Source organism: Urocampus carinirostris, chromosome 6, assembly GCF_059441175.1.
Source record: "Urocampus carinirostris isolate Australia breed hairy pipefish chromosome 6, RoL_Ucar_1.0, whole genome shotgun sequence".
Lineage (NCBI taxonomy): Eukaryota > Metazoa > Chordata > Actinopteri > Syngnathiformes > Syngnathidae > Urocampus > Urocampus carinirostris.
In genome coordinates this window covers 17,433,388-17,446,375 of record NC_142354.1, presented here as the reverse complement: position 1 = coordinate 17,446,375, position 12,988 = coordinate 17,433,388, and the positions used below count along the sequence as shown (strand labels likewise).

The 12,988-nt window shown below is 40.9% G+C and overlaps 1 protein-coding gene across 2 annotated transcripts; it reads right to left on the bottom strand.

Annotated features, from left to right (window-relative positions):
- Positions 1–4,011: 4,011 nt before the first annotated feature.
- Positions 4,012–11,654, bottom strand: tamm41 (TAM41 mitochondrial translocator assembly and maintenance homolog). Of its 2 annotated transcripts, none has more exons than XM_088338089.1 (8): positions 11,279–11,654; positions 10,300–10,482; positions 10,082–10,174; positions 7,797–7,947; positions 7,431–7,576; positions 6,029–6,194; positions 4,561–4,623; positions 4,012–4,459 (listed from the first exon to the last, which is right to left on the bottom strand). In XM_088338089.1, the coding sequence occupies exons 1-8, from the start codon at positions 11,414–11,416 to the stop codon at positions 4,368–4,370; spliced, it is 1,032 nt and encodes a 343-aa protein (XP_088194215.1). In that variant the 5' UTR covers positions 11,417–11,654; the 3' UTR covers positions 4,012–4,367. The 2 variants fall into 2 exon arrangements, with proteins under 2 accessions (XP_088194215.1, XP_088194216.1); XM_088338090.1 differs by having other exon boundaries at positions 11,244–11,365.
- Positions 11,655–12,988: the final 1,334 nt, after the last annotated feature.

Sequence of the window (12,988 nt, the reverse complement as noted above, 5' to 3'; positions counted from 1 at the left end):
TGCTGAGCATGATGGTGTCGTCAGCATACTCCAGGTCAGTCAGGTGGTAGTTGCCGAAAGACACTCCGGGGATGCGCTCACTAACCCTGAACATCAGATGGTCGATGATGCAATTAAAAAGGTCGGGAGCAGCCACGCAGCCTTGACGAACGCCGCTGGAGATAGTAAACCAGTCGGAGTCAATGCCGTTGATACGGACACAGCTCTCTGCGTTGCTGTAGAGTAGCTTGAACAGGGCTATGATCTTGGGTGGTGCTCCGAGAGCTTGGAGGATGTTCCACAGTGAAGAGTGGCAGACGGTGTCAAAGGCGGCCTTCAGATCAATGAATCCGATATATAGATGGCGATCTTTACGGAATTCACGGGTCTTCTCTATCAGCAAACGGACGGCAGAGATGTGGTCCGTTGTGGAGCGGTTGGGCATAAAGCCAGCCTGCTGGGGACGGCGGCAGCTTCTGATTGCTGGAAGGGCACGGCTGAGCAAGATCCTGGTAAAGACCTTGCCCGGGATGGAGAGTAAGGTTATACCTCTGTGATTTCCACAGACAAGCCTGTCACCCTTGCATTTCCAGAAGGGCATGATGACTCCTCTGGTCCAGTCGGTGGGCAACTGCTCCGATTCCCACACCTGGTTGAATAGGCAGGTTAGCCACTCCACCATGCCATCACCGCCGGCCTTGAGCATCTCGCCGGTAATGGCACAGATGCCGGGGGCTTTCTTGGTGTTCAGCTTCTTCAGAGCAGCTCTCACTTCCTCGGGTGTTACAGAGTCTGTGCAGCAGGCGTCGCTAGGAGGTGCTGTGTTTGCAGCCACTAGGGGGGTGGGATCAGCCGGGATGGTGCTGTGCTGCAAGAGGAGGCTAAAGTGCTCCTTCCAGCGCGCGAGACAGTTGGCTTCTGTCATGATGAGGTTGCCGTCTGAGTCTTTTACCAGGGCTGTCTTTATGTGTGGGCCGCTACGGGCTTGGCGTAGTAGACTGAATACGCGGCTCATGTTGTTGTTGTTGGCCGCGGACTCAAGCTGTTGGGCTTCTGCCTGCCAAAACCTCTCCCTATCTTCAGCAATGGCCACATTGCGCAGGCGGTTCAGTCTCCGATACTCCGTGAGGTCGCCTCGGAGCCGGGCCTCACGCCGCTGGTCTATGATGTTTAGTGTCCTCTCTGATATCCAGGGCTTTCTCGGGGAGGATCGCGGGCGTCCAAGGACATTGTGAGCAGACTGGAGGACACTTTCCTTGAAGGCCGCCCAGTCTGTCAGCTTGTCAGGAGCCAGGGCATCGAGAGTGCGGCGGATGGAGCAACTGAAGTCTCTGGCGATGTTGGGGTCGCTGAGTCGGGAGGAGTTGGGGCGAGGCAGAGTCTTGTGCTGGTTGGCTCGGAGCTTTAGCTTGAGCTGGGCCACCAGCAGACGATGGTCTGTGTTGCCAAGCTGTGCTCCTCTGAACACCCGGCAGTTGGTTACAAACGACTTCCAGCGTCGTGATATCAGGATGTAGTCCAATGCCTTCCTGGTTCTGCCATCTGGGCTGTACCACGTCCAGTGATGGATGCATTTCCGGGGAAACCAGGTGTCAGCAACACAAAGGTTGTTTTGGTGGCAGAGGAGGAGGAGGCGGTTGCCATTGTCGTTTGTTGTGCTGTCAACGAAGGTGGTGCCGACAGGTGAGCCGGGGGACCGATCATTGCTGGATAGAGTGGCGTTGGCATCGGTGAGGATGATGGTGACGTCGTGTGGTGGGGCTTGGTCGACAACCTGGTGGAGTTGGTCAAAGAACGCGTCCTTCGCATCCTCATCAGCGACATCGGTGGGGGCGTAGGCGTCGATCACTGTCATCTTGCCGTGATGGTGGAGGAAGCGAGCAGACAGTAGTCTGTCGCTTATTGGTGTCCAGCTGATGAGGGACCTCTGGAGGGCTTTTGGAATGGCGAGAGCCACACCGTAAAGGCCGGTCCGACTCTCGGGGCCACTCCAGATGTAGCAATTTTTGCCAGCTGTTGTTTCACCATTGCCTTGCCATCGTACTTCACAGAGCCCTGCCAGGGTGATGTTATAGCGACAGAGCTCTCGGGACAGCAGGGTGGCAGCTCCGGGGCGAAGGAGTGTCTGGACATTCCAGGTGGCGACACGGGTCTTACGACGAAGGTCGATCCGTACTCGTTAGTCGGGGGCAGGCTGGGGTCCGTTACCGTGTTGGTCAGTCCGGCTTCTTTCTCTGGTCAGTTTCGTAACAAAGGGGGTTTCTCCTGGGTGAGTTGTTAGCCCTCCGCAGGATAGTCGGTTGGTGGGGCTGCCACCTCACAGCGTACCGACACGCTGGGGTCTTTGTTTGTCTGGAACCTACCCCGGAGACCGGCCCGCCATGGGTGACCCTACCAGGAGCAAGCTCCCGACGGTATCGCTCTCCAGGGTCACTGGAACACGCAAGCCCCCTCGCCGCATCAAGGCCAGACCCATCCGAGGGGGATGAGCTGTAGTCCAGCAGCAAAATATTTGATTTCCCCCTATGTTCCTGTCCGGAGCCTTTACTCTGAAAATGCTGATCTACCAGTGATCCCAAGAGGCAAGGAAGAGATCAGCAGTTTCGAAAGCGTTCTCCATTCGGGCCCCGGTGCTGTGGAATGTTCTACCCCCTGAGATTTGATCTGCAACCTCAGTGGAAATGTTTAAATCTAGGCTTAAAACAAATTTATATTCTATAACTTATGAAATACCTATATTTCATGTTGACAATATTCATGTATTGTTTGTTAATGCTACATCCATTGCAACCTGGTCATCCTTTTGATTTTTTTGTAATCATATTTTGAATATTATTCATTTTATTTTTAATTTTATTGTTTGTTAATGAAACACCCATTGAAGCCTGGTCATCCTGGAAGGGGGATTGCCTCATCTGCAATCCCTTCTCAAGGTTTCTAAATTTTCCTCATGTTGAGGTTTTTGAGTTTTTCTTTGCCCTCATGTAGGTTTTATATTAGGGGATGGTGTAGTAATAGTCTGTAGTTTGCATTTGCCTGTGGTCTGTGCAGCCTTTTTGAGACTACTTGTGATTAAGGGCCAGGCCATACAGATAAACGTGACTTGACTTCTCCAGCATTACGAATTATCCATTCATTCATCCATTATCTGCACCACTTATCTTCAGTAGCGTCACAGGGGTGCTGGAGGCAGTGGGCAGGGGACACCCTGAAGTGGTTGCCAGCCAGTCACAGACCACACAGAGACGGACAGACCTAAACCGTCCGATTAACCTGACATGGATGTTTTTGGAATGTAGGAAGAAACCGGAGAGCTCGGCGAAAACCCGCGCAAGCACAAGGAGAACATGCAAATTCCACATAGAAAGGATGGAAGCTGGATTTGATCCCATGACCTCAAAACTGCACCGCAGACGCGCTAACCATTTAGCTGCTGTGCCGGATTAAGAATTAATAAAAGATAATTAAATGAACCGGTAATAGGTGAATGAGGATATCTCCCTGTGTCTGTCTGACTGACTCTTTGTGTGTCTGTCTTCCTGTGTGTCTCTTTCTGCCTATTTCATTTCTCGCCATGCTTTCAACAGCAGAGCCAAGCCAAGTACACTTTCAATCGCGTTTAAAACACACTTCAGGTGGAACTTGCGTTTTGAAATCCATTATCTGCACCGCTTATCCTCAGTAGAGTAGCGGAGGTGCTGGAGCCCATCCCAGCCTTCTCCGGGCAGTGGGCAAGGGACACCCTGAACTGGCCAGTCCCAGGGGCACACACAGACAGACAACTCACTTGCTCATTTACACCTAGGGACAATTTGGACCGGCAAATTAACCTGACATGCTCGGTTTTGGGAATGTAGGTGTAAACAGGGGGCTGCGGTAGCTGGACCTGAACCCTGAACCTCAGCACTGTGGGGCTGCACGCCAACAACCTAGCCTCCGTGCTGCCGTAATGCAGAGACATCTAGCGGACAAATATTACACAAGTGTCCCTTTAAATGCAGAAATTTAAAAAAACAATAACCACTTAAGCGCTCACGATTGACATAGACGTTTAATGTTTCTTTATTTTTATGATGGTGTGCCAAAAAACAAAAGGGCCTCTTACAAAATTCCAATCCTAAAATATTTTATATTAAGTCATTAAATCAATAATCAAACATATGCCTTACTCTTGTGAAATGTTGTCAGCTTTAGAGGTTCTGAGGTTTTACGTTTTAGGAATATGTAAATGTTGAAGCCAGTTTAGGGACATTTGTTTCTTTATGTTGGGATTTTATTAGCTAAAGGTACTGTTACAGTACCCATCAATAGAGTGATTGTGAAAAAAAATCAGTGTGAATGTAAAAGTCTCAGTTGATTGTGTTTGAAAATAAAAGATAGAAAATGGATCAAGATGTCTGCGACACGGACGGTTTCCTCCTCCAGCCTTTCCACATCTTAAGTAGCTTCTTAGAGCTGTAGGACACTGTCTTCCACATGCCTGTAAGTAGCAAAACACAGACAAAATGTAATTAGACGCTACATTGGGCATTAAGGGGGAGAAAAAGAAGATATTGAGCAAAATAAGAAAAAGATGCTTACCAGCAGTTGCAATGCCTTTGATACTTTGTGTTATACTGGAAGATTTCACAATAGAAGAAATACCTGAGGAGCATACATTACAGATAATTAGAGTTGAACTGGCAATACACTAGTAGTTCGTACACAAACTCAGTCTTACAAGGTCGCAAATAAAACATGAAAATTCAGCTGGATTCATTGCACGCTTATTAATACAAAATGTAAGTTTTAGAGGGTTCTCAACCCGAGTAGCCACTTATTATTCATTAAAGTTAGTTATTCATTACAAGTTTTAAATTATTTACTCAATACCACTATCTGCTGGCTTGAGTCTATTTGCAGTGTTTGTCAAGCTACAGACGCTCCCCTACTTACGAACATTCGACCTACGAAAACGTTAGATACGGAAAAAAAAAATCGTGATGCTGAAAAATATCCGGACATAGCTGTAAGTTAGATTTTGTATTGTGTGCACCTTTTTCCAAGTACAGTACAGTACTGTATTACTTCTTTCTGCCGCTACAGGCGTGTGGCCTTGAGAGAGGTCACGGAGCATCCACCCGGAAGAAAAAAAATCAGTTTCCTCTTCCTAGTTTGAGTGTAAACATTTGTACTGTCTATACTATGTCTATACTATCTCAAGCCTGCTAAGAACTTTGACATTTTATTGTTTAATATCTCGTACATCCATTCAATATGGTTGGTGTAAAATTGTTGGACAGCTTTTGTTCGGCCACTCTCATCTTTCGAGTTAGTTACACTTAACTTTATTTATCTTTATAGAGCATATTATTTTATGAAATGTTTATTTTTTAGCACAAAACAATAAAGGTTACATACACAAGCCTTCAACATACAAAATATAGCACTGAAGCAACTTACGAACAAATTAAACTTATGAACGATCGTCCGTAGGTAGGGCAGCGTCTGTACTTATGTTGGGCGTGCAACGTTACATGTATTTTTAAGATGCCCTCTAAAAATCTCTTCTTTTTTCAGCTTTCTTGGGGTTTGGGTTGGCCTTTGAACTGTACTTGAAACCGACCTTTTCTTACTTTCATCATTTTCATACTAGACTATCATATAGAAACCTAATAAAAATTGTACAAAGGAGCATTACATTACTCTCATCCTAAAAATGCATTTTTTACTATTCAGATTCAAACATGTGTACTTTTCTGAACATGATTGGAACTTTAAACATAAATTTGTCTGAACATGGCTTTTCCCTAAACAATATAATATCAAATTTTCTCTGCAGGTTCGTTGCTGAAATTGGCCCGCGCCACACAAGTCAGGCAACTGTGACGTATGAGGACACGACAGAAGCAAAAACTAACAAAATGCATTTGGTAACTAAGGTCAAGCATACAAACGTGTTTAACACACTTGGCATTAAGGCAAAAACTCATCGAAAGCTATTAGAAAGGCTCATCGACTCTCCTCTAAACTCAAGCTCAGCAGCGGCGACCATCTTTTTTTAAGTTACCTTGCTGCACAACTGCTCCACAGTCTGGGTCCTGAGACAACTGCAACAGGATCTCCTCCACGTCCCGGTTCTTGCCTGGAGGGTCTACCAACTTGGTGATCCTCTGCTGAAGGGTGCGAGGCAACGCCATCAGCTGTACAAATTGGCCCTCTGGGCTTTTGTCCACCTGTAATGAGTGACTTTATGTGAGCAGCGACTCGATTTCGGTATTTAAAAAACTTTAAGTAGGGAAAACAGGGTAGATTTTAAGTTTTTACTTTATGGTAAGACCGAAAACCTGGAAACGGGTTTAGTGCAACCCCAAAGGAAAGGAGCTAGAGGATTAAAATGCACCATAAAAAATATAAAATGTTAGATAATAAGATAGTTATATTTTTTTAATTAGCTTCATGTTTATACCAAATAGTTATGTTTTATTTCCAAAAGTTTCATTTCATATAAAGCCATGCAGTAGTGTGCTATTTTAATGTCTTGCTTGGAATTTAGCGTCGCTAGCTTAACTGCAACTAATAAAACTGATTAGTGCATCCTAAAACACACAACATAGCAAGGTCCTTTAGAATAGTCTTTATTGTCATTGATATCAGCGTTGCGAAACTTCGTATGCAGAGATTAAACATGGCACTCCGAGGTTAAACATCTAATATAAAGACTTTGAAGAGAAAAAAAAGGAATTACAACATAGCGCTTAGAAAAACTGGCTTAAGTTATAATAATATTAATGCAATGAAGAAGAATAGTGCAAGAATAGTGTATTAATTGTGCAATTAAATTAAGTGCAATAACATTTAACAGCAGTTCAAAAAAGGACATTATGTATTATTTATCCCCTGCCAGTGGTAAAAAAAAAATCATTTAATTAAAAAAAAAAAAACAATATTGATTCGAATCATACACAAAAAAACATGAACAATCATATAAACATGCTGGGCAAAAAAGGGTGCAGTTTGGTGTCTCTGAGTGTATTCTTCCTTGTGCTTTGTCGCACTTGTTATTACAGCAACATCTGGGGGTCAAATATTACACACTGTCCCAGTATTATGCTTATTTTGTGTTTTGCATGGAATAGAGTCCTAAAAACTCAACTGTATCCTATTTAAATAAAACTGACTAATGCATCCTAAACATACAATATAGCCAGATGTATTTTCCCTTTTCTTTTTTGTTTTTGTTTCAGTCTTTACACATCAACTTTATTCAAAAGAAAACACCTTTTAATTTACATAATATGTAAACAAATGTGCCTTCTGTCATTTTTTTACTTTGGCAATATAAAAACTATGTTAAATAGTAATCATATAACAGGAAGTGGGACAATACTGTCAACTGAGTACAATTAGTCACACAATTGGTCATATACAAATATACTAAGCTAATGTGAACAGAATATCCCCGAGCATACCTCTAGTTTTCCTTGCTGTGGCTTATAGAACACTTGCGGGCAGTCACGCAGGATGTTGCTATAGAGAATCCGGAAGTGCTCTATGTTGTCATTCACGATATTGGCCACTTTGGCTTTATCCTCACCTATAAGCATCCTGAAATCACCTGGAGAGGACAAATGTTTTACATGATAGATTGCAACCCATGGGAGCAAAGGAGGTACAAACAAGGCTATATAGCTATAGGTGTTTAATCCAGCTTGTGAATGTGGGTGCCAGTGTCTTCTCTTGTCTTTTGTTCACGACTCTCCAATGTAGTAGTAGGTAACATAAGCATACTGTGCATTCAAGTTTAACTTTATAGAGCAAATTCTGGTAACATTTACCGGCATAGGAAAGGCCAGCTATTTGCAGGAAAAGCTCATCTTCGCTGAAACTCTCGGGTAACATCAGGAACGAGGCCGTTACGGCGCTCTTGAGGTTGGCCACCAGAGCAGCACGGAGCTTCCCATTGTCGCCTTGTGCCAGCAACTTCACCTACAAAGGGATGCATTCCCATGTACCTACTCATAACACAAATGCATTTATTTGGGGGGAAACAACGAAATATAAAAATACCTACGGGCTTAGGGCAAAGTTAAATTGTGTTTGGAGGAATCATATATATTATTTAAAGAAAAAAAAAGATCGATAAGAAAAATTGTAAAAAATACCCAAGGAAGCATGTAATACAACGTGATGAGAGCTACACATTTTTAAAAGTACTATATTTATCAAACAGTTATAGTCAATTCTCATTTAATTTCTCAATTCTGGTATTATTTTCAGTTTATTTTTTGTTTGCAAAGTACATTAAACATTGTTGAATCTTATTAGTTCATCGTTGTCAAATAGACTTTTAACGGAGCAACTTTAATGATGTTCAATTAAATGTTTTTAAGGTAGTAATACACTGAAAAAATGACTTTGCTACATGTCCTTTTTTTCTTCTTTATCAATATTCTCTTTTCTTATATATTCAGTTTCTATAACTTTATTAGGAAAGGTTTTCCAATGTTCTGTTAAGTCATTACAGTCCTACTTGTTTCTAAAAATATTACAGTGTTATTAAAACTCAGATTTTATTTGTACATGATTTGGACATTTGGAAGTTTCTTTCAGTAAAATCTTACACAAGCAAAGGTTTTACAGACGCTGCCCGACTTATGAACTATCGTTCGTAAGTTGAATTTGTTCGTAAGTTGCTTCAGTGCTATATTTTGTATGGAATGTATGTTTAAGGTTTATATAAGTTTGTTTAAGGCTTGTGTAAGTAACCTGTATTGTTTTGAAAGTGAAAAATAAACGTTTTATAAAATAATATGCCCTATAACGTTACAAAGCAGGCTGAATGATAGAGCATATTACTGAAAAACAAAGCTACACAATAGGCATTGACATTCTGTGGTCTGCGAAGCCCTTTGAGACGATTTGTGATCAAGGCTGTTACAAATAAACATGAATTGACTTGGCTATAAAGATAAATGTAGTTAACTTTAACTTACTTTTGGAAGAGTTAGGCGACTTCCTCCTCCGTGGTAAAAATTGGATGAAAAGAAAGCAATCCAACCAATTTCTCAACCGCATCAAACTTTCTTATTCCACTTTCATTTCAAAAGAAACGGCTCGCCTCTTCTTTAGACTTTACACCAACCATATTGAATGGATGCACGAGATATTAAACATTAAATATGTCAAATTTCTTAGTGCACTGGAGATAAAGTGCTGTGTGTTTACACATGAACTAAAAAGTAGAAACAGGATTTCTTCTTCGGGGTGGATGCTGGATGACCTCTCAGCGCTACGCGGTGTAAAGAAGCACTACAGTACTGTCCTGTACTCGGAAAAAGGTGCACACAATACAAAAGCTAACTTACAGCAATGTCCGGATATTTTTCGACATCCCGAAAAAAATGATCACATCTACTGTTTTGCGTAAGTCGAATGGTCGCAAGTAGGGGAGCGTCTGTATATGTGTGTATGAAGGAATGTCTCCAAATATTAGAACATTGTGAAGATGAATATATTTATTTTCTGTAATGCAATAAAAAAAATAAACATGCCATTCCTGCTGAATTCAATATAAATCAATTTGAATATCGCAAGCTTTTCATCATTTCATTATTGCTGATTATGCCTTACAGACAGCTAGAATACTTTATGATTTTCAAATATTTTCAGATGCATTTTTGAGTTTTCGCAATAATTTATTCTTAATTGTCCCACAAGACCCATTATTTCGGAAAAATACAAAATGGGATAATTCTTTTCCTATTGCAATTTATTCACTTGAAGTTTTTGACAATTTTCTTTTAATTATGGTTTCATTTATGGTTATGAAACTAAGGCCAGTCTTTGCCGTAAATATTGCTTATCTATCCTAAAATTATTTTTCTTTGATTTTTTTTCTTTAAGTCATTGATGAAATGTTTATCCTAGAGTGCCACGTCTGATATTGTTGTGAATAATATACACCAAGTTGTTTAATCAATGAGAAAGAAGACTACTCTATTCACTACAGAGGCCCCAATTATTCTAATTAAAGTCATTGCCAATGGAAAAACTAAACACTAAACTAAATATTTTTTGGCATGCACAGTATGAAAACTAAAATAATAGCTAAGTGTCTGACCGGTTTATGAAGCCGTCCCGCAGCATACAGGGTTTTCCAGTGCATGAGGTCATCAATTAGGCAGTCAGTACTAATCACACCATATTTAATGATCTAGAAGGAAGAAACACATGGTTGTGTGTGTAATTTACTTGAATTACCAGTCACGTAGCTTTCAAGACGTTTGTTCTGTTTTTTAAAATCGAAATGTCTTCAAGTAGGATTGGGGTTATTTTTACCCTTCCGTCCACAGGAACCAGTGTATTGTAGTACATAGCAGCTCCATGGTCATTCTGTATGGAGCTGATCATGGCGGGCCCCAGCAGTTTAAGGATGGAGTAATGTTTGCGGTTCTGTAGTAAATTCATGGTGTGCCAAGTGACTGGGTCATCCACCGCAAACACAAAGTCCAGCATATTTTTCTGAGTACAAAAACAAATTAGATTATTAGTGTACCATTAAGTTTTTCGATATGTACTTATGTACCCCGCGACCCTACTGAGGATAAGCGGTGCAGATAATCGATGGATGGTATACTAATATAATACACATATAATACACATATTTAACTTAAAGGGTGGGCTGAAAGTTCGATATAACTATAACCGGGTCTATTTTTCACTTCATTTGTTAATGCTACTCAGATCTTTCCCTTCTCTTGCAGTTTAGTTTTTGTTCTCATATCTTCATTTTAATATTTGTGATCTTTCAAAGCAAAGTTTGACCTCCCATTCATTCCTGTAGAAGTTTTCATAATATGTTTCTGATGTCATTCTCTTAGACCCGTTTTAAGAAGTTTTACACAATCCCTCCTTTAATTGGATGTAGTTTTCTGCCTCACACCGTTTGTCATTTTGCATAACTTCTACATATGCTCAAAGATGTTTGTCACTTCTTTCTTTTTCACAATTCAAAACTATTGTACAAAGCATATCATTTGGATGGTCTTGTCTCGGATAATTTGACAGGAATTATGTGAAAAGTATTCTGGCTGTTTAGAGGACAAAACCAAGAAAAACTCCGGCTTTTTCCTGTCTGCCCTTTCAATTGTTATTCAAAGCTGTTGATTTTTAACTTTTGTAAACTTGCATTTGATGACCATTGGGATAAAATAAGAAAGCCATTTAAGCAATCAATAATTCAATGATTCTCAGTCCACAGTGTAGCATGCTGTTCATGTTACCTGTTTACAAACAATGTACTGGTGCCACGTGTTACCTCCATTTGACCTTGGCTTGTTCCTTGTTGTTTAAAAACGCCAGATCCATAAGCAAAAGCTAAACTGATATCCTGAGGGAATTGCGACAAAATCCTCCTGTAAAGCACACCGGTGTTGTGCAAAGCCGGAAGTGTCATTTTGTCAACACCGGTACATTAATTTCTCTCTATTGATAACACAAGCTTGCTATCGAAGAGAGACGCCGACGCTTTTAAAACCAAACTCGCAATCACTTTAAAAGGAATCGAATTCAATAAAGAAATGTGTAATAACCCTAACAGACAAAACGTTGAAGTAAAATAACATCTCCTTGTTGAACTACTAAATTTGTCCAGTTTCAGTTCAGCGTCGCGTTTATAATACGTCAGAGTGAGGCGCGGAACGAATAGGTTTATGGGAAACGTAGTGGGATAATTCGAAGCAGCTCTCATATTCTAAAACTAATGTCGGATATTATGGAGTTGGGTGGCTTCGAACGTATCATCACAATAAGCGATGCGGTAACGCACGCAATTCTGTTAAAACTGCATTTTACAATAAAAGGACGCGAACAAGATGGGTAGGTTATTTGGCCAGCAGAGGGCGGCTTTTATGTGATTTGTTTTTTGTATTGCGCTTCTCCATGGTGACTTGAAGTGACGCTAGCTTCTTGTGCCTAGAAAGAAATACCTGTCGTCACTTAAATGGAAATAAACTGAACAAATAAGCCGTCTGATAACATAAAACTAATTTCAAACATTAAATAATTTGCTAAAGTATTGCTGTTTCAGGGCCGCAAACACAATCCAAACTTGCTGTCCACGTTCTTTCTTTTTCTTTTTTTCAATACAGCTCGGCTTAAATGCATAAAATCCTATTTGTGCCGTTTTTGAGCAAGATGTAACTTGAAGCAAGCATTTTTATCCCGCGTTATCATTTATATAGAAGAATTACACATAAAGAATAGCTAGGTATTTACAAAAACATCCCATTTCCAGGTCAAATACATTCTACAGCAGACAAAAACACTTACAGGTAGTGATCAACAGACCCCAGATAATCATTGGCTGTTCTCTGCCCAGTCCAGAGGGCACTGCAGGCTTGCAATTCCGCAGCACAGCCAACCACCTCTTTGACCTGCTACCCTCTGTTAGGTGCTATGTGTCCCTTAAAACAAGGACTTGCAGGTTTAGAGAAAGTTTATTTCCCATGGCCACCACCATGCTAAACAAGCACGCAAAACTATGAAAAATATATATCTTGCCTATGTATATAAAAAAAAAAAATGTATATTATGTATGGACGTATTTTGCAATTTTGTTGCTGCTAAATGTTAATTCTCTAGTTTTCATTGCACTATTGTTACAATGCACTTATAAAGTAAGCATTGTGAATATGTTTTTCTATTCATCCTGGCATTCTTTTTTATCTAATTTTCCATTAAAGTCTTTATTACGTGTTTATCCCAGAGTGCCGTATCTAATCTCGTTGTAATCAATGTTCACTGTGTTGTTATCAAGGACAATAATAACAATTCTAATTTTATTGTACGAATACTGTAAGAGCGATAGAGATGGGAGAGAACTGACATTAGTGATTGGTAATCAGTGCAAATAGCAAACACATTGGCAAACAGATGATGAAGGTGTTGTATCTGAGTGAGATCCTGAGCTTTCTTCTACTACTGGAAACCAGTAGCAAACCTGGAGAGGGATGGGCACCAGCAGGCT